We start from the raw sequence: 21,834 nt of genomic DNA, 5'->3' as shown, positions 1-21,834 counted from the left end.
CGTGCGCGAACTTGCTAAGGACTTTTATGACGCCTTCAGAAGCATAGAAAATCCAATGGCTGTGAAACGAAGGCAAAGAAGGCGACGACGATGAAACGCCCAGCTCATTTTAGAGCGGGTCCGATTTTTAACCATCTTCAAAGAACATTTTCTGTTCAAATCCCAGCTCATTTTAGAGTGGGTACGGCTATCGACAGAAACGAACTCATCTTTAGCGGAGCGACTGATTATTCTTACGACAAAACTGGTTTTTAATTAAACTCAAACACCTTTGAATTCAAGAAATTGGTGTCGAAATAACATATGTGATGATGATGATGATGATCTTGGGGAAATATTTGGTCTACCTAAAAAGAGGACGATGAAAAGGACGCTTCGAAATAATTTGAAAACCCGTCCACCCCTCGAGAAATTCATTGAAAAAATCGTGCCTGATGATTGTTCCGACCAAAAGGGGTGTCACATTGAACACCTGTTTCTAGAAATTCAGATTTAATAAGAAAATTATGATTTGTTTTCAGGCAGAAAACATACAGAAGTTCACAAAATGACCCTTACAACTGCCTGAGAGACCACCATTGGATCTACAGATCCGTTTTTAGAAGTCTCTGAAATGAAAACGGATCTAACTTGTTGTAAACTGAGATGCAACTTACGAATAGCATGATGTTAGGCACATTGATGACGTCACTCTCGTTCATGGTGGAGGAGAGGGGGTCGAAAATGTACTGCTTGTTGTTCACATACACCACAGAGGCACTCTTCTTCCCATAGTCCACGTCCAACTTCTCCGAAACCTCTCTACCCAAGCATGAACAAAGTTCAAACAGTTAAAGTTATCGACACTTAAAGACAACCATGGTAACTATTATAACTGATATTAGTAACTCATAAATTCCAATTGGTCGCTTACACATTTTTGGGGGGCTAATAGGGTTTTGATGCAGCTCATTGAAATCAACATCTCGTAATCGCTATTTTAGAAAAAGCTCAACCACATTTTTATTAATTGTCTGACTTAAGAATTTCAGCTTGAAAGTTTGAATTTCGAGTACACAGTTTAGTTTGTGATTGCGACTTAAAACCTCGCAGAGCAACAAAAACTACAAAACAATTCAAATTCGAGCTATTTCTGAAAACATCTGTAGTGAAAAAATATTTAGTTTTCCCAGCAGATTATAGTTTTCTCAGAGATGTATCAACACGTCTATCTATTCACTTAGGATTGCTGATCTACCATGAAACTGTCCGGGTGTTTTCAGCTTTCATATTTGCCTCTGGTGGTCAAGTAACTATACTTACGCAAGCTGATCTTTACTTAAAAGACGATTTAAGCTCTCAGTTAGAACAAGTTTAAAGAAAAATTGAAATCTCTACCGAATCACAAGTGGATTAAGCAACACAGAAAGAAAGCAGACGAAGAAAAAACATAAGCAACAGAAATAAGTCAGAACAAGGATAGACACACTCGATAAACAGAAAAATGCGTGGGTAAATTGTATGCGAGCAAAACAGTGGCGTGCATCATTCGGGTAAGATAGAATTTATTACAACATTGTCAATCTTTGGGTCATTTTAAATTTATCGAGCCATTTTGATTTTATGATACCCCAAAAATTTTTACGAATAATCTTAGTGAAAGTTCAAATCAGAAATTGACCAGTCATTATTCTTCCAAACTTCGAGACATCGAATAAACTTAAGAAATGGTGCTAGGTAAATAAGACGACAGGTCATTAAGACGACAAGACATTAAGACGACAAGACATTAAGGCGACAAATAAGCGTTATTACATGTAAAATGAGCAGTTCGATATTAAGCTGCTTAAACTTCTCAGAAATACTGTGGAGAATTGCGTGTAGCGTCGTCTTAAAGTCCCATCAAAGCCGGTTTTCGACGTAACGGCTGTCATCTTATTTGCTGGTCACCTTAGGGAAGGTTATCAAAACTGAAGTTGCAAAAAGGAAGGAGGGGTACAAGTTGTTGGTAGAACTTGAAAAAAATCCAATAGACCCACTTCGTTCATTGACACAACCAGATAGTGATCTAGATTAGAGACATTCTAACTCGCCAACACTTTAACTTACCTTTCAGAGCCATCTAAAAAATCGCCAAATTATGAGACAGTATTAAATTTTCAAATTAGTTTTTAAGTTTATGAATGACAACACTACACTACGTACACTTCATAATCAATCATCTCAATGTTTTCAATCTTGCTTTTAAAGAAACTATTTTACTTTTTTAAGACGCAATTCACTATTTCACTTTTTCTAAGAAACAAATCTGGCAATTCAAGGCTCCCGTTGGAAGCGAGGGAATTTCAACGCTGTAATGAAAATTCCAGTTACAAAACACACCAGCTCAAACACTCAAAAATTACAGATTAATCCAACCGTGTTTAAACTCACCTGTAAGAGAGAATGCCGACTTCCTCCAGACTCGGTTTGTCGTCCAGTCCGCTGATGAACTCCTCCGAGTTGTTGTAGCTGAACATGTGGTACTTCATGTACCTTGGCAAATCCGGCTGGACCCACTCCTCATACGCATCTGTGCCTCTTATCAGGGAAGTTTGCTGCAAAAAATTACAAAATAGGAAGAAGTTCCTTTTTTCTATTCATTTTTTGATGCGTTTTCCTATTAGCAATAGCGGATTTATGGAAAGTGAGGGGATTCGACCCTCAGTGACTCGATGCTCTTACCACCAAAGGTTCCCCTCCCCCCATTTGGTACTAGTTTGCGACAGCCATTTTTGGCCGACCAACCCATAAATGATTCAAATCTTCGACGCCAATTAAAAATAATTTTATAAGTGCGCGCTTCAAGAACAATTTAATAATAATAATAATAATAATAATAATAAATTGTTTTCAAGCAATTCCATAGTGGGTAGTTAATAAATTTACAAACCACACCAACAATTTTGCTGCCTAGGAGATCACCATTGGACCTACAGTTCCGTTCAAAGGTGTCTGAGAGCGGAAGGGTTTGACCAATTTCTCGGTCAAACCCATCCTTCAGAAGAATGACATCAATTTTGACCTGTTTCTTTTCATAAATTCATCGGCGGCGCAGAAACTCTTGCTAATAAAGGGTCTTCTTAGAGTTTAAGGACAGCCAGAAGAATCATTTTGGTGGATTAAAAAATTACTTTGGTAGTGTCTGACTATTTTGGTGCCAAGTAAAAACTTATCGTTCAGTTAAATCATGTCTGTCAGTTTTGGAAGCTGCAATTTTCACTACACTCACAACACCGAAAAAAACTCTCAACTTTGACTTTAAATGATTCAAAACTTTGTCGACAACGGACAGGACAGTTTTAACTTTTTTAGTATTATGAATCCGCGCACTGAAAAGCCCCCGACTTAATGGGCTTTTCAAAGGGCGAAACAAAAAAATTTCATATACAGGCTATTTTATAAATAATTTTCATAGATATAAACAAAAACTTCTGTCCTTTTATTGAACCCATTTTGAGACAAACTTTGATGTTGTGATAGACTCTCTACTTGGCGCTCCTCGTGCTCATGTAGTGATTGTCGCTTTTACAGTCTGTAAAATTTTTCAGTGGGCGAATTCGTAACAATAAAAACAATAATAGAAAGAATGCCGGTTACTGTGTAAGTACCACCGAATTTTCCGACCATAGTCTTAAAAAAATACGAAAAAAAGTTATTTTTTTTCAAATTAATTTTCCAGCTTTTTTTGATTTTTCAATTTTTTTTCCAAAAGTTTTTTTTGAATTTTTGAAGTTTTTGATTCCTAAGATGGCGCTAAAAACTCCAAAAACTAACTTTACTTGAAAAAAGTAAATTTTCAAGGCTTAAATTAAGCATAAATAAGCAAAAAATTTCAAACCGGTTTTTCTCGACACTGGGGAAATATGTAGGAAATTTTTTTAATAACGTTCGAATCACGACGTAATGGGCTTCCATATCACTCGACCCAGTCCGATGATTTTTTGTGGTACCTGATTTTGCTTGGAAAAAAAGTTGAAAAAAAACCCAAATACAAAGTTCCTCCCCATTTTCAGTGGTCGGAACAATAAGAGAAAGAGAATGTCTCTTACCCTGCAGTAGATAGAAGGGTATCCGAACAATAATGACAGACCAACTGTCAGTAACGCTAATCCAGACACTATCAGTCCAATTAAAACTTTCGTACCCATAACCAATCTGAAACAAAATATCATTAGGAAACAACACTTATGTGGAATAAACACAAACGAAAACACCCGAAGACATTGGTTCCTCCTCAACTTCAATGGTTGGAACAACAAGACACTTGCTCTCCCTAGTGTAATAAAACACCCTTTTTGAATGGTAGTTCAAGCACTGCCAATTAGAAGTAGTTCCGTTCAGCTGTTAGTTAGAGCAAAACATCGAAACCAAAACGAGATATGTCGTGCTGAGTGTCTTCTTCTGTACGAAATTAATGAACGAAACTTCAAACCCTTATAGATCGAAACAGAGGAAACATTGTCTGAAAAATTTGTGTCCCACTTTTTTACAGACCTTCAGCGACGTTTAATAGAGGCATATGGTTTTATAAAAAAAATGTCGATTTTCCTCCGGCCTCTGTGATCCAAACAATAATGAATTAGGGTACGAGACCTCATTTCATTAAAAATTGGATACAACAAGCCTATATGAAAACAAAAATTGAAAACTTGTGAAAATCAAAATAAAATCAACTAAAATTTCAAGAATTTAATAGTTGCATTAAATTACACGATACACTAAAATCATCTAATTTCAGCAAAAAAACATGACACAGGAAAAAGAGAGAACATAGAGCTTCAAAGCACCAGCAAAAAACAGCAACAAAGATCTAAAACTCGATAAAAATGGAATTAAAATATATTCTAAAAGAAAAGTTCGAAGAACAAGAACACCGAACCAGATACCTCCAGTCAGGTGTCTCACGACTGCTCTATGGAGTCTTGACTTATTATAAATCTGAGCAGCATTAAGTGCTCGTTGATTAGACTGATATAGCTAATGCTATTTAATTACGTCAAATGGAAACGAAACTGCCATACACTGTTATAATGGTTCAACACAAATTGCTTGACTTAACTCAAACTGAAAAACCAAGAACAAAGAAGGGTTACAAAAAGGCGCACCACATTTAAAAAAAACTGATGTTTAAAAAAAACTGATGTTTAAGCTTTCTTTTTAACGCTTTGATATTTAAAAACAATTAATGATGTACACTTTTTTGATAAATTTAACTCAATTTAAGAACACTGGATCAATGTGATTTTTTTAAAATCCGCTGCGAAGTCTGAAAATGAAAATCCACTTCGAAACCAGAAGACGATCGCGTTTATGACCCTTACACTTTTGTTGATCGATATGGAGTTTACCTTCCTTTCAACAAAGGAAATGAACTGTACTTAGAAATCAAAACGCAAATCCCGAAAAATCAAAATTGAGCACTACGTTCATAGACCGGTTTATCAGGGAAAACATTTGATAGAGACAACTGGAGCTCAAACAATATTGACAAAAAATTATGCGGAAACTTAGCCGATGAAACTTAAAACCACGATTAGTCACATAAAAATGAGCCCTTACCCTTTTGGTTACACTCAATTAACGGGTTTAGAAACGCCCGAAATACGTGCTTGCAACACGTGCTATAGAAAACATTTGATAGAGAAAACTGGAGTTCAAAGAAGATTGACAAAAAAATTATGCGGAAACTTAGCCGATGAAACTTAAACCGACGATTAGTAACATAAAAATAGCCCGTAAAAATGAGCCGTTTTCCTTTCGGTTACATTCAAGTAACGGGTTTAGAAACGCGCGAAATGCGTGCAATAGAAAACAATTGATAGATAAACTGGAGCTCAAACAAGTTTGACAAAAAATTATGCGGAAACTTAGCCGATGAAACTTGAGCCGACGATTAGTAACATAAAAATGAGCCAGCAAAAATGAGCCGTTACTCTTTTGGTTAGATTGAAGTAACTGGTTTAGAAAAGCTGCTCGAAATGCGTGCTATAGAAATTAGTTTTTCGAAACTAAACTTGTGAGGGTAATCCAACTTTCATTTAAGTTTTTCGTCTAGTGTTAGTCGCTGAAAAATTGGTAATTAGCATAGTTGCAAGGCGTTCACTTCATGATCGTCAGATCTTGTAATCGATCCCCTGCCATGGCAATGATAGTGTGTGAGGACGAGCTCTCACTTGACCTCTAGCTTCAGGTCTACCATAACCTGACCGATTACGGCTGTAATAGTGTTACCACGTGAACGTTCTAGACGCGAAAAAAACGGCTTTGAGTTGACAACAAAGAGCATCGCTCAAAAAAATAATACGCAGTCTGGAACGTGGGGAAATATGAGAAATTGACTATGCTTAGACAGGTTGCAAGGCCCTTTATAGATCCTCTGCGAAACGCAGAAACGCCAATTTTTATTATTATCCTAAGTGATGACCGCCACAAGCGTTCACGTCTTCAAAATACGGTGATTAGAGAGTAATCTCAATGCGGTCATTAAAAGTCAATCTAGATTCAAATGACCCTTCAAAGAAGTGCCTTTGAGCAATGTCCTACATTCACACTCCCTGATTATCCCGTCATAAAAACGCCGGACTAAAAAAAAAAAAAACAACCGCAACGAATCAAATAAAAAACGGGACAAAAAACAACAAGGGTTATTTATGAATTGCGCCGGGAGAGATCAAAATATGATGGAGGCATTTATATTTTGCTTTATGAAATGAATCAAAAAACCATAAAACTACTAATGCGAAACAGGTGACGCAAGAGATTAGACCTTAAACCGAAAAAGGCCAGGCCGAGTAAAAATTATTTTTCCAAAATTCACCAGTCATTTAGTAATTTATTTATCTCTACTACTACTACCAGTACTGAAATGTCTGGTTAAATTTATTCGAGTATTCGGAATAAAACCAGCATATGAAGATATCAATTGGATTGATTTCACACTTGGCGAATACCCGTGTTTGTTCTTCTTAAATTCCATTCAGTAAGTCCCATCAATATTTTTTGATCTGATAATCCAATCATTGGTATGTATTTTCACGGCTGTCTTCATGCCATTTCAAACTACATATTCCTTTATGGTTTAGACCAAATCTACAAACCCGCAAAAAAAGCTTCTTTCCAATTTCAAACCTTTGATGCTATTTCTTAATTCCTTTTTTAAACACACAAAACCCGGAAAGATTGCTTGATAAGTTCCCAAGTGATGCAATAGTCCCTTAAATACATGATCAGCGGTCTATAAAAACCAAACGACTTTTCACTTTTCGCTGCAAAAACTTCCAAAATAGCTTATCAACCGACCCAAAACATTCATTGGTATTTGAATGGAGCAATTGACCTTCACCAAAGTAGTGATTGACGGGAGCTGTGAGAAGGGATCCATAATCAAAGGGATCCCCAAATGGGCGGCCGACAAGGACATCGCCAGGGAAGGGTGTGCCATTAAACCCCGTGCAGTACGTCCAGGCACCCGACAATCCAGTTTCGGCAGCAGGGGGAGCAAAAAGAAAGGAAAGGACACCCGTTATCATCAACAACAATATAACACCGTCAACGCAGTAAGTAAACAATAAACAACATTAAAACAAATTTTGGAAAAAATGTAATAAAATCCTGCTAAAATCCGAGTGGCTTTTTAGCAGTTTCAAAAAAGATCAGAATACGATTCCTAAATATCAAAATCAAAAAGAGGTTTTAAAATCGGCGTCAGAATTTTCACAGGTTACAAAACGTTTATGAAAATGATATGTTAGAGATGTCGGATATAAAGAATGATGATATTCAACTTGAATAACAAAACAATAGTTCAGTTAATTAAGGAGAGACATTCAAGAAATGTCATCCAATAGGAAGCCGGTTATTTGGAGAGCAAATTGACCTCATGTAAATGACGCTACATTTTCAAGGTGTTGGTTAAAATTGCTTTCAAATTGATTTTGCATCTTTAAGGCCACTGACAGTCATGCCTAAAAACGTTCAAACTGCAAATTCAAACTTAAAGTTTTATTGGGAGGCGTTGATCGAAATTTTTATTTTACCACAATTTTCATGCAAACTGTATTAAGATATAAACAAAGCCTATGAACATACGAAACAACAATATCCATCAAAGTATCCTTGAAAAATATGCAAAACGATGGATTCGAACTAAGAACACCTTTAAAAACTAATTTGGAGCTACATGTGAGCACGATGCAATAGCCAAATTTATCAATTTCTGGGCTTTGAACTGTCCTGTTTAGATCAGCCGTGAAAGTAGCCAGTTCAATTTCCAAACTACTCCAAACCCCAAAAGTGCCCCCAATTCAAATCGGAAGCCATTTGACCTATCACAAGGACACCTACAATGCACTTCGCTTTCTAAACTCAGTAATATGAATCTACGACATCAGAACTTTATTAAAAACAGACCAGAAACATGCGGTTTACCTTTGAGATCTAAACATTACCATCCTGCTCCTAAGCACAACATGTTCATCATATGCAAACCTATGATCCAAAACGACAACACTCAAGCTGCCAATCGAAAGAATTTCAGCCAATCACAGCCTGCCATTCTATCTACCAATCAGCGCACCACGAGAGAGTCTAGACAGCTCCGGTCAATGACTACAATTGAAAAAATCAGGCCTCCGCCTTGCACACCTGACTTGGATGCTTCTAAGAGAGGGTTCAATCGACTGGTCGAAAGTCTAGAAAGAGGTGAAAAAACAAGTCATGAAATACTTCGCGACTTTATCGAAGTTCGCAAAGACACTCATAATATCTACATTCAACGCACAAATACTTTCACGTAAATCAAAACTTGTTCAGTAAATTAGATCTAAATTTATATCTTGGTTTCAAAAAAAAATCAGATTACATAATCAGTACAAAGAACTCCATTTAAACTTCAAGTTTCGTTATTCTTCACGAGTAAAGCAATTTTACGAGTAGCGACAGTTCATTAACTGTCAATATTTCTCCATAATTTCAGGTCTAATAAATATTTTTCGAGACGGAAATTGAACTTCAGCTTAAAGTCATGGCTGAAACCAGCTCGCCACTAGCGTGCATTTCTTTAATAATATCAAGTCCTCCGATTAGTTCGCCTTTGACGTACAGCTGAGGATAAGTTGGCCAGTTTGAGAACTCTTTCAGCCCCTGTCTTATATCTTCATCTTGTAAAATATCGAAGCTGTTGTATTTTATTTCAGATGGAAGCTCTTTAAAAATTTCCATCAGAGCTCGACTAAATTTACATCTGGGCTCCTGTGTATTTCCTTTCATGAATAGAAGAATTTGGTTGTCAGCTAACAGTTTTTTGATTCGGTCCTCGGTGGATTCTGATTTGGGAAGAGAGTCAGCAAGCTCGCCCGATTCATGCAGCTCCTAAGTTACAACACAACTAGTAATTTCAGCACTCAAAAATTACAACTATAAATTGACAGATAAATTACCTCAAAGGAGAGTTTAGTCGATTTTCTAAACTGTTGGTCTATGAAATGGAAGCATTTCAAATTGTAAAATCTAGCTTTTTTCAACTAAGATGGTTTATTTTCTAAGTCATACCTTAGGGACACTAATCTGCGCATTAAAAACATCTGTGTGTTCCTGACATTTGAGTCCAAGGCAAAGTCTCTGCTTGGTTAAAATTCTACAGAAGACATTTCTGCCCGAGACAAAATTTTCCAAATTCTGTTTTACCCTAACTTACAATTTATTTTATATTTTAAATTTACCTAGTTTAATGTTTGCTTGCCATAAATTATAGTTCGGTGAAAAAATTCAAATAGAATTCAAAAACTGCCACGACATGGCCATTTCGATGTTGAGTCAAGGCCATGGTGTCCTTGATCTTTGCAAAACACAGCTAGATGAAGCCAGTAACTGAACATTAATCCATTAATAGAACTAGTTTACACCATACAAATATGTTCTAAAATTTCGCTCCCATCACAACAGCTGGGAAAAAGTCCAACAAAATCTTATTTACCTTCAAAATATCGATACCTCCAATCAGCTCTCCATTAACATACACTTGTGGGTATGTCTGCCAGTTGGAATAAATCTTCAGACCCTGTCGCACCTTCTCATTCTGCAGGATGTCATAGTGATCGAACTTGACATTCTTGTAATTGGAGAGCAGTTCTATTGTTTGTCGACTGAAGCCACACTTGGGTTCAGAAGGAGAACCTAAATGCAAAGTGAAGGAGAACTGTTTCCTTGAGAATAGCAGAAAACTTAGTAAAACACAAGAACAGCTGATTGCTGTCCAAGTAGCACAGAGTTCCGACAAAAAATGTTTCCTATTTTTCTCGATGGATTTTCTGCATCATTTTTTTTTGATTTATTTATAAAAGTATTTTTTGATTTTCTGTATCATTTTTTTTTCGATTTATTGTAAAAAGTATTTTTTAAAAGTATTTATTTTTATCTCGTTGATTTTCCGGAACAATTTATTTTTGGCACATTTTTGATTAAAATAACCCAACTTGAGAAAGCTGGATCAATAAGTGAAACTTTCATTTCGGTTGAAAATCTGAAATTTAAATTCCACTTTCAAAATTAGATTATCACGTTTCTTGAGACTTTTAACCTTTTGCTGTTCGATATTGTAGCTTGTTTTCGTTTTAAGAACGCAAATGAATTGAATTTTAAAAAAATCGTGAGTCAAACCGCGTAAAATTAAATAAACAAAGCACAAAGCGTTAACTTTTCCTGAAAAAAAAACGTAAAATTTTCCTGAAAAAAAAAACAGAAAAAAAATATCGCGACCTATATAAGAGTCTGAACTACGTTCATCAACTCTTAATCGTTTAGTTTCTTTACAAATGCTTTCAATGACTTGCTTGATTGACGCCAAAAAAGCAACAAAAGTTAAAATTTCGATTCAATATTTCTTGAGATTGGTATGACTCTAAACATCTTTGACATCAACAAAATTTACTTTCAGTAGTCGTAGTTCAATTGATGACAACAATTCTTAGTCATACCAATGTCAATATGACATAAGTCATACCAAGGTCAAGAAATACAGGATTGAAAATTTTGAATAGATTAAAATTGATCTATGACTCTTTTCAACCAGGCTTTTTTTGTGGTACCACAATTTGCATCAAGCAAATACTCGAAAATCTTGAGAACTTAATTTCGTTAGACTACATAATCTTTTCTGATTTTTATAAAGTTTTAATAATTCAATAAGGGCAGACGTTAGAGTACATGACGGTCCCGTTGTCTATTATATCCGAGTCTCATTAGTTAAAGTAGTATAATATCTAAATTAAAATGATCTTACTGAAAAAACATAGATTTGAAAAATAATTTCTTGAAAAATAATCATTTCCTGGTCGAAACAAAAATAATTTAGGAACAGATAATCTGTAGCTTACAGATGAACATTTGATATAGACTCTAATATTGTTTTCGAAATTGTTTTCGAAATATTAGCTACACACTGATGCAAAGCTCAACCACTTGCGATATAAAAACATATGCCTATGTTCATCAAGAAAAAAAAACAATAAGCCAGATTCAAGAGGAACGACCTATTCTCCAGCCAGACTCAAGAGCAAAAAACCTTTTCTCTGACCCAGTCACATCAACTATTTGTGAAAAAAAAATGGAAAACTATCCCCACAAAAAGCGTAGATCAAAACAATCGCGAAAAAATCTTGAAACAAAGTTAATCTCATAAATAAAAACAAACCAACGAAAGGGTCACAAATATTAGTGAAAGCATTGCGTACTTTAAAAAAATTTAGCCGAGGTAATACGACCGATAATGATAAACAATGAAAATACAACCCAAAAACCAAACAATTGAAGCCAAATTAATTGCAGTTTGCAGAAAAACACAGGTCCTACCCGATGTCGAATCACGAACTTTTGTCGTCCCAAGCAGAGACGTTACTTTTGCACCAGAGGCGCAGAGTTTGTAATGATTTGGATAGTGAAGGGGGAAAATAGGCGACCACAAGATCCGAGCTTACAACTTGTTAACTATAAAAAGAATAGCCAACAGAAAAATGGAAAAGACTCAATGAGTTCAAGGATTTCAAAAACAAAATATATAGACTATTTTCTATCAAAAATACTTTATTTCGAAAAAAAAGATGCATCAGGTTAAAGTTTCCTAATTCAGAAATTTCAAATTCAAAAAACCCAAAACGTATTTTTTGTGCCATTTGCATTTTAGTTATTAGAGAACAAAATTTGCCATCCTTTCATCAAATCATTTTGAAATGAACTTGAAAAAATCAAATTTGACCGTAAACTTTTCTTTTGAAAATCCAAAATTCCTCAATAAGTGTCTTCACTCTGTTAGTTGACAAAAAACTCAAGTTCCAGATCAGACGACATTTGCTCTCGCAAGTGTTAATAGCTAAAGTTGCCTTTTCATTATATCTTCACACTGTGTGAATTGTACCAACCTTTCATAAACACCATCATTGGCGCTCTGTTGACAAGTTTTCCCAAATAGTCATTAAAAGCTTCCTCAGTGGATATTCCGCCTGTTTTATCCCCACACGCGTTACCATTCACAGAATCACCGACAGGTTTGATCGGCCTCAAGCCAGCGAAGTTTGAGAGCCTCTTACACTGATCTTTCACATCTGGAACATTAAATCCTTCCACCCGGCCAAAAAGGTCTCCAAATTTGTAAAACAAAACAGTTGGCACAGAACTGACATTTTTAGACACGCAAAAAGTTTCAATGTTTTCCGCATTCGCGGATGCAAAACTGACATCAATAAATTCGGTCGTTAAAAGTTCTAGAACATTCGTTAGTTCTGCGCATTCTGGAGCCCATTCTGCGAAAATGTGCAGACAGCAAAGGTCTTTGTCAGTGATGAATTTTTGAACGGCTGGTACGTCTTCTAGCTGCTGAAGTTTAGTCATGACAAGCACGCACAAAATCTGAAATCAAATGTGAAGTTAACACTTTACCCGCAAACTATGTCCGCATTTTTAGTTAATCTATTTTAATTAACTTGAGATCCATATCAAAGAAAGCTGTAGATTTTTAAGCCACATATATTCAAAATTTCAAGGGGGAAATCATCCATGAAAGCTCTGAATGGCCTAAAATTACGTCACCCGAATGCTCGACATTTATGTAACCCAGTTAAAATTCAGTATACAGAAATTCAACACAAAAAAATTGGAACAAACATCAGTCAGTATTGAACAGTATTAAGGACGTTGATTTGTTAAACGTTTTTAAACATTACGTCCTTCTACCAAAAAATTAGCCTCAAAATTTCAAGTCTCGCTCATTTAAAGTGCAGCTCAGGACAAGGAAATATTAATCTCTATTTTTTTAATCTCTACTTGGTTAAATTTCCTTGCATGACTTTTTGTGGAATCTAGAGTAAAAATAATCTCGATTCGATCAATAGGCGTCTGTTATTTTCCGCTCGTCGAAAATACTGACGCCATCACAAGTGCAAAACATCTTGGGATTTTCAGACACTCCAGAACTTCTGGCCACAATCCCAACTGCTAAACTCTTTTCTGCAGCTCCATCTGGTGACGTCATTTTGATCACACAGGATCTGGAGGCGATAGATTACAGAAAAGTGTAGCTATGTACAAAAAGTGTCTCACGGAGGGCGCAAAAAAGATACCAATAATTTCGGACAATCATCTGTCGTTCGAAACGATCAGTAGTGTGCTAACGGGGGGGGGGGGGGGGGGGGGAGGAGGATTGGTCGACAGCCACTTGTTCAGTTCTGGTTGCCAAATAGTAAATTGTTCCAAAGATACCCCTTTTGGTACTGTTCTACGACAACCATTTTTTGTCAAAATATGATTGGCGTAACAAGCGCAAAAAAAATTGCTAATGGTTTAAGGGAAGCTCAGACAATCAAATTGTTCGGTCTAAAAAAAGGTCAAGAAATCAGGAAATCTGCAGGGTAGAACTAAAAATTAACAAACTTCTCGAAATATCACCATCTGCAACATCAAGCCCAAACTCTGCGCTGAGCTCTCAAAAAATGCTTCTTTTACGCTAGTAAAAAAATCGAAATTAATGTTCACAATACTGTCAATTTTAGATTTTATAACTGCTTATTTTTGTAATCTATCGCTAGCCTTCCGATCACAGAGCTGACATTTAGTGAAACTCGGCTGATGTAAAATGCGGTAGGAGTCGAAAAAGAACCCAAAACTCCGACACATGACTCGCCAATGTTAAACACATCGCCACAAGACTCGACAGGATTCGATAGGTCTCCAAATTCGTGGATTTGGACGTTAAAAGTTGGTTCAAAATCTTTTGTAGCAGCAGACTTAATACCAGACAAAGAGCCTATAAATCAGCAATGAATTAATATTGACATCGAGTTATCAATTGCTCTGATTTACATTTTCGCTGTCATATTTTTTTAACCCTTATGATTTTACCCAACCATGTATTACCCCATACATTTTGTTCGTATGAAAAGATTATACAATAAAAGTAAATGCGGTAAAAACCCAATTTTTTAAATTTATTTTCAATTAAGTGGACACAACAATTTAAGAATGTATAAACACACATGGAGTCATTACACATCTAACAAAATTGAAAAGGGTTAAAGAATCCAAAAAAAGGTTTTAACCTTCAATGGCACAAACATTTTCGGACAGAGGAATGAAACGAATGACACCCACTACTCCTGACCCCATGATGTCGTGGAACTCCGTCACTCCAGGGGCAAAACTAGGGTTCCCCGCACTTTTCAGACGCACCTCCAACCCAGACCTCCGCAATATTTCCAGCATCTTGAATCCTATATAATCATATCAATTTTTTATAGTCAGCTAGCCGAGGTTAATTAATAAGACTTTTTAAGTAACGAGGTTTTTTAGTGACGAGGTGAGTTATTCAAGTTGACAAGAGCGCACATATCCAGCTCCCAAAAAGCTATGACTTACTTCCAAGAGCTCACCTTGCAAACTGCAGCGCACGTGCGATTTGAAGCAGCAATCATATTATTGCTGGGCACCATCGCTACCGAAGAACCACAGTGCCATAATTAATTGCAGTACTGCACCGTACATCCTATCACGCTACTTAGGTGGCATTGAACGTGAATGAAAGTTGAAAACTTTTCCACCTCCGCATAAGTGCTTTCAAATTATGAAAATACTACTAACAGAGAGGGCGATACGATACATCACACACAGAGCTTTCAAAAAAATTGAAAACTTTTTTTACAACCCCTGAGATTACTCTGACTGCCCCCAACTACAGGTTAGGAATTTCAAACTTTGAAAAAAAAAAATTTTCATGAAAAAGTTTCGAAAAAAATCACAAAAAACGTCATATCTGGAAAACTGCGAGTTTTTGAGCAGTCATACTTGGAGGCAACATTCGCAACCCCTGAGAGTACCCTCACAATATCCAAAAACAGGAATGAGATCTTCAATGTTTTAGAATTTTTTAAAATCTAAATTTTGAAAATTTTTTAAAACGTCATATCTCGAAAACTACAAGAATTTGAGAAGTGAGATTTGGAGGCAAGATTCGCAACACCTGAGAGTACCCTAGCAGCAACCAAGTACAGGGCGAGAATTTCAAAATCTCGAAAATTGCCTATCTCGTAAGCTAAAAGGATTTGTTTATTCATATATGGAGGCCAGAATCGCAAAACTCTGACAACATCCCACTATTAGTTAAAATAAACACTGAATTCAAACTTGATGAAATAAACACTGAATTTAAACTGGAAAACTGAAAAAAAACCTTAACCATAACAATAAACGATATAGTTTGAACGTGAAAAAATTCTTTTGTTAAAAGTGCAAAAACAATACGTTGAAAAAGCCTAACCAAGGCGAGATAGTGAAGCACGCATTTGAATATGTAATAGAAAGCTGAAAGTTGAAAAATTAAGAGGCGGGTAGACAGACATAATCAAATTAATTAAAAAACAGGTATACAGACATACTTAATTTTGCCTCGTTAAAAATTACTGAAAATTAATAATGACCTTGCGGGAAACTAATTGAAAAATATTCCTAAGCAATGCAATATATGCTATAGCTTAAACATGAAAAAACTCTTTCGTTAAACATGCAAAAATATTATGATTAAACATGGGAGATAGCTGTCACTCGCATTGAAATATAGTATAGATAGATAGATAGATAGATAAGCCTCGAATTAGTAAAAAACGGCAACATCTGAAATTCAAACCTGCGACCTAGAGATTAATAGACTCACACACTAACCACTCAGCCACGGAAGCTTAATAAGTACCAAAACACTAGCCACAAATTAAGCAGATATAGTATAGATATAGAACAGATGCTATGCAATTTCCGATACTACATTGATACTACACTTTTAATGAACACTTTTGTTTGCGAGTTAGGTTAGAAAAAAGAAGGTTCGTAATAACACACTCAGCTGATCACAAGTGTAAACATCGAACACGTAACACTAAAAATTTTTCATTCGTTCATTCGAAAATGCAAAAACTGAACTTACTAACATTGCGTACCAGGTATGTTTGTTCGGCAGCTAACAGTCTGCGACGAGAGATCAATGCTTAACTGCTCGACAGATATATTATCTATAACACCATCTCCAGCCATCACAACTTCTGGCGCTTCATTTAGGATATCGTTTATTTTGGTCACACATTTTTCACATGTCATTTGAACTGCAAACTCGTAAGGAATCAAAAATGACTCGAATTTATTGCACGCCATTTCATAGCCCAAATCTGAAACATCAAGTTCGGATGGACTCCTCTTGTCTTTCTTCGACTCGATTACAATTTTGTGTTCGATAGTGGAGTTAGCCTTCTTTTGACAAAGGAAATGAACTGAAATTAAGAAATCAGAACTCAAACCGCGAAAAATCAAAATTGATCCTGAACAAATTTTAAGACTTTTTCTTGAAAAAAAAACAAAAAAATCATCACGACCTATAAAAGAGTCTTCATTATGTTCATCGACATTTAAAACAAAAAAGTTAAAGTTGATAGAGTGCAAGGATCTAACAATTCGTATGACTTTAGCTCTAAAGAGCAACTTTTATGTCTATAAGCCTCGTTTTTAGCTAAAAAAAAGTCACTCAGGCATTTACACGAGAATAAATTCAAATCGAAACCTTATAATGAAAAAATTGAAAGAAATTGTTCAGGACTAACATTTCGTGCGAGGTTCGCAAATAATCTGAATAGAAACATTAATTAATAAATTATTAATTAAGTCATCAAATTTCATCCAATTAATAATCTAGTCATGCGCTTCATTCATGGCAGAATCAAAATAGAAGTGAAGTCATCAACTCAAGAGCTAAACCTGCAAAAACAATTGGTCTATAGATATAAACTGTTGGTGACAGCCAACATTTGCTCAGTCAGGGCGCTATTATAAATAAAGATTATAAATATTAACTATTATTATAACCAGAACTAATTCAGAGGTAGCTCGTAAACAAAATTTACACCTTAATTTAGACTATTAATATTGCTAGTATTTAAATTCGCAATAAATTAAATTTAGTTTAAATAACTGTTTCACCATTACTTTACCACCAAGCCCAGAATAGTATTCATTCAATCAAGATAACAAAACCGGTTCAAAGCGAGATTAGCTAGTAATATGAAGGTGACTGTTATAAATAATGCAAGACGTGTGGTTCCTCTTTCACTGAAGACAAGTTAGAAAACAGTCCAATCCAGTTGTTGCATCCAACAGAACTCGGCCAAGTGCAGATGAAGAAACGAATAAAGAATGGGGCGAAAAGGAGGGGCGGGAAGGGGTGGGGGGAGGGTCATAAAAGTGCTGTGAAGATAGGCAAAAAATGATTCAAGGATCAGTGTCTCGACTGCTGAGACTTAGTGTTGGCCATGTATTGTCCCATCATCATTCCAGCGAATAGAACTGCAATTAGGAAGATCATTCGCTGCACTGATCCGGCCATCGATTTCTGACTTCCAGACAACCCTCCGCCGGCTGAGATGTCGCCACCTCCTTTGCCGCCACTCCTTTCTAGATCGCTAATCTGTTTCCGCTGATACGCATTTTCTTCCTAAACATTAAAAACAACATATTTTTATACAAAACAAAAAGTGATAAATTAGCTATATGCTCATGCGTTTGACTTGGATCTAAAAACATAGCCAACTGACTGTTGGAAAAAATTAAAAAACGCAAGGAAACGAAAAAATTGACTTGTTTCGTGAAAAACCTTCAACTTTTGAATTTCGAAGAAAAATTAGATGGAATTAAAGCTCTTTGAAATTGTGGACAATTTATGATTGACCCTTTCTTGATAACATTAACCCAACTAGAGAAAACTGGATCAACAGGTAAAGTTTTTATTCAGCTGGAAATCTAAAAACTAAATTCCACTTTCTAAACTGGAAATCGTTCACGTTTTTTCGCGCCACGTTCGTATTTGGAGAGTGTTATCTAAGTCACTTTAAGCAGATGAAATTCAATAGAAGTCAAAAAGGTGTATATATACCTAACTGCATTCATAAATGCATCAATATGTATGAATGCACATTTGTAGTAATTAAAGCATTTTGAGTTAGGACCGAGTTGGTTAACTCATAGAGTAATTTCGGATAGGGTACACCGTCTGCTCGTCACGCTATCTTATTTTCGGCCGGATAGATTCGTGCAACTTCTTAGTCTAATACCGATCCTAGTCTTACTCTTATACTATCTAGTCTCAGGTTGTTTAACTAGTCTCTGCTAGGCTCAATAGATCTAGGGTATACTGGTTTATTGCGGCTGCTGAAGTGCTCGGGAGAGTCCAACTAATTTCTAAGTTAAATTCAAATCTCTCTGGTGCTGAAATTACAAGTAACTTCAGCACTTACAAATAAGTGGGTTGTTAGTTAGATGGATCGTGATTGGTTAATATTAAATACTTTACATTGGTAAAACATTTAATTTATCCAATCATAAAATATAGTTTAGATCAGGTTCCACCCATCCGGGTTTTACAGAGTTTTTTAGAACAGTTCTTCTGTAATTCAAGGATGGATGATGGACGTTGGTATTTGGTGAACATCATAATTTTCTTCCGCTTCTTCTTTGTTAAAGAAGTTTCAGGAAGCTGGAGTTAGGGACATAAGACGTTGTGTTCTTCTTGTGACAACGACTGAGTCTCTGCAACAAAATCAATTCTGATTTCAGAATGGTTGGCTATGTCAGGTTTTTCTGTTCTTCGGGGAGAACTTCTTTTGTGTCTGATCTAGCTTGGGAATGGCGTGGAGATTGTGCGTGGAGGGGATGCCTGGTTACTCGGATCTGTACGTACACTTGGGTCATCGAGGTGGTCATTGGTCTAGTTCAATGAAGTCCTTTTCTGCGAGGTCAAGTCGTACTCTAAATCCTTTGAGTTGTGATTGTGAGCGGCATATTGATTGTAGTTGGTCATTCTCTCTCGAGTGTGGTGGGGTCGTTTTGTCTTTTGATGTTCGTCCTTGGTGTTGTATTCTGATCTATGTATTGCATCATGTGATTTTACATTTTATAAAACTTTTATTAGTTTAATATTTTTTAATAATGATTTTAGTTAGTTGTTTTCACAAAAGCTTTTTGTTTTAGTTCGGTTATTTTGAAGAGTTACTCACACTTGAGTAGCTCTTATTAAAAATAGAGGTGTGGTCACAAAGCGTGGATGTAGCACGGTGGGTTAGGCCGGCTATAGAGCATGCTCAGGACGTCCTTCCTGGTGGGTTAGGCCAGGAGTGGGAGTATGATTTCATGCGGTTTTTGTGAGGGGTCCTGTTATGTGACAACGTTTTATGTTGGGTTTGTTGTGATTTTTCTTATGTTTTGTTGGTTGTGTCCTTTTTTCAAAAATCAAATTGTTTGTGGTATGGGTTTGTCTTTCGACTTTTTTGTGTTTTATTATTTCTTTCTTAGACTTTATAATAGTCCTCAAAAGAATAAATTATCCAGTTTTAAACTGGGTTAATCCGGTTTGGGTACCGTTGGTTTCCTTTTCTTAGTCATGCTGTTATTCTATGATTTGTGGTATTTAGTAAGCTGCGTTGGTTAGTTTTGTTTAGTATATGATTCCTTTCCAACCGGGTTAAAGGAAAGTTTGAAACATGTTATTATATGTTAGAGTTGTTGAGTGTGAAAACTTGAAACTGAAATTCATTATTTTAAACAATTCTTCGTGGGCGAGCTGTGCGAGTGTGGATAGAATTTCTGTGCGAATGAATGAAAATATCAAAAGGTTAGTACTGCAATTGCATTTTATTAATTTACTGCATAGAATTTGGAAATTTACTGCTAGTTATGGGGGAATTTTAAGATACAAATTTTCATTATAATTAGATTTACTGCTTGTGGGGAAAATTTTAGAAATGAATTTACTGCATTGGTATTAAATTTATAAATTTATAAGTGTAAGAGATTAATAGAATTTTTGAAATCTGTTTGATGAAATTTGCGATTTTTATTTGTCTTTTGTGGTTTTTGTAGGTGATCGTCGGATGAAGGCTAAAAATCTAAAGAAAACATGAATAAAGTATGGTAAGTTTTTAATATTTCAATTAGTTAGTTATATTCATTTAATTCATACTTACCTGTTAGTCGTCGGGGAAAAAACCGTGGGGGAAGATGTCGTGAATTAGTTCTGAAGTTGTTAGTAGTTTAGCTAAGATGCGGATGATATTTTTAGTCTGAAGCAGTGGCCAAAGCAATTGAAGTGCCTTAATAGTGGTTAGTTCTTCAGTGCCAACTGCAAACTCATAAGGTGTGTTTTGGATTAGATTATATAATTTGTGATTGAATTTAGTGTTGTGGATGAATTCTAAAATTGGGATTTCTATAGGTTGTACAAACTCGTGCGGGATAAGGAAGGGTCGGGATTCTTCGGCGTTGAAGGTCTTGGTGATGGGACAGAAGATGTACATTTGGGTTATGGGGTCATAATTACGAAGAATACCATGAAGGTTAGTATCTTTAATGCAATATGTGAAATTTAGGAAAAATGGTGAAGTGTATTTGGAATTTATGAATTGAAAGCGATGGTGTGGTTGTCTAGAGGGTGTGTGTAGGTCAAAATGATTTTGGATGAAGCGATAATAACTATATGTGTGGGTTTGTTTAGTGCGCAACATAATATCGTGTGAGCAGTGTAAATCTCTTTCGTGTGGTGCAAGGAAATGAAAGGTTAGTGAAAATATTTGGAAGCGTTCTTTAAAACTTTCGTATGCTTGTGTGTCTGTTAGTGCTTCTGAAATAATGTGGTCAAACTTGCGATCGAAGATATTTAGTGTAAATACATATGGTGTTTTAATGAAAAATTTCTCGGTGATTTGTGGATTAGCGAAGCGATCGTCGTCTAAGAATTGATCTTGGTTAGCTCTGATGATGTTGTGATCATAGTATTCGAGTGTATATTCGTTAGCTCTAGGTGCAGTGTGTGTTTTTAGTGATTTTTTATATCCAACGTAAGTAAATTGTCTAGCGGTTAGTGGTGTAGTGAGTCGATATAGCATGTCCGTATTTCGCTCTATATCGATGTGAGTGTTAGATAAAGGTAAGCAAAGAGGGTTAGTAAAATGATAATATGAGGTCCAAGAGAGAGTGGGCATTAAAACGTATTCATCTACAAAGTTGCGTGTTTCGTTAGTGTCGTGGGGGGTGTTTAAGGTGTATTGTGGGAATGAGGGTAAGGTGATGGCTAAAAATTCTTTTGTGTTAGTATGCTTGGGGTGGTTGATGTATTCACGGGCTGTTCCTGGTTTTGCTGGGAAAGGATGGTTGGGGAACTTTCTTTTAAAAGTGCGGTAAGCTCTATTAGTGTTGAGTGAAGATTCAGTTGATGTGGATGATGGTGCTAATGATTCAGTATAA

The 21,834-nt window shown here is 35.9% G+C and overlaps 4 protein-coding genes across 6 annotated transcripts in view; 1 reads left to right on the top strand and 3 right to left on the bottom strand.

Annotated features, from left to right (window-relative positions):
* Nucleotides 1–21,834, top strand: part of LOC134852197 (uncharacterized) — a 353,512-nt gene that overhangs the window by 182,032 nt on the left and 149,646 nt on the right. The gene's annotated exons all lie outside the window — the stretch shown is intronic.
* The window catches only part of LOC134852119 (lysosome membrane protein 2-like), an 86,249-nt gene that overhangs the window by 31,465 nt on the left and 32,950 nt on the right, over nucleotides 1–21,834 (bottom strand). For both annotated transcript variants that reach the window (XM_063868408.1, XM_063868409.1), the window contains exons 2-4: nucleotides 4,071–4,178; nucleotides 2,413–2,576; nucleotides 657–801 (exon numbers count right to left, since the gene is read on the bottom strand). In XM_063868408.1, the coding sequence (XP_063724478.1) occupies nucleotides 657–801; nucleotides 2,413–2,576; nucleotides 4,071–4,169 (408 nt within the window). In that variant the 5' untranslated portion in view covers nucleotides 4,170–4,178. The remainder of the gene's footprint in view (nucleotides 1–656; nucleotides 802–2,412; nucleotides 2,577–4,070; nucleotides 4,179–21,834) is intronic.
* On the bottom strand, nucleotides 8,871–12,926 carry LOC134852120 (glutaredoxin 3-like). The gene is made up of 3 exons (XM_063868410.1): nucleotides 12,435–12,926; nucleotides 9,995–10,194; nucleotides 8,871–9,390 (listed from the first exon to the last, which is right to left on the bottom strand). Exons 1-3 carry the CDS (start codon nucleotides 12,901–12,903, stop codon nucleotides 9,031–9,033), a joined length of 1,029 nt encoding a protein of 342 aa, XP_063724480.1. The 5' UTR covers nucleotides 12,904–12,926; the 3' UTR covers nucleotides 8,871–9,030.
* LOC134852121 (copper chaperone for superoxide dismutase-like) lies at nucleotides 12,944–16,719 on the bottom strand. Of its 2 annotated transcripts, none has more exons than XM_063868412.1 (4): nucleotides 16,481–16,719; nucleotides 14,607–14,777; nucleotides 14,098–14,314; nucleotides 12,944–13,559 (listed from the first exon to the last, which is right to left on the bottom strand). In XM_063868412.1, exons 2-4 carry the CDS (start codon nucleotides 14,767–14,769, stop codon nucleotides 13,397–13,399), a joined length of 543 nt encoding a protein of 180 aa, XP_063724482.1. In that variant the 5' UTR covers nucleotides 14,770–14,777; nucleotides 16,481–16,719; the 3' UTR covers nucleotides 12,944–13,396. The 2 variants fall into 2 exon arrangements, with proteins under 2 accessions (XP_063724482.1, XP_063724481.1); XM_063868411.1 differs by having other exon boundaries at nucleotides 12,946–13,559; nucleotides 16,485–16,719.

Source organism: Symsagittifera roscoffensis, chromosome 7 (assembly GCF_963678635.1).
Source record: "Symsagittifera roscoffensis chromosome 7, txSymRosc1.1, whole genome shotgun sequence".
In the NCBI taxonomy this organism is placed as follows: domain Eukaryota; kingdom Metazoa; phylum Xenacoelomorpha; order Acoela; family Convolutidae; genus Symsagittifera; species Symsagittifera roscoffensis.
Note: the sequence above shows the minus strand (reverse complement) of the source record. Positions and strands in the feature narration are given on the sequence as shown.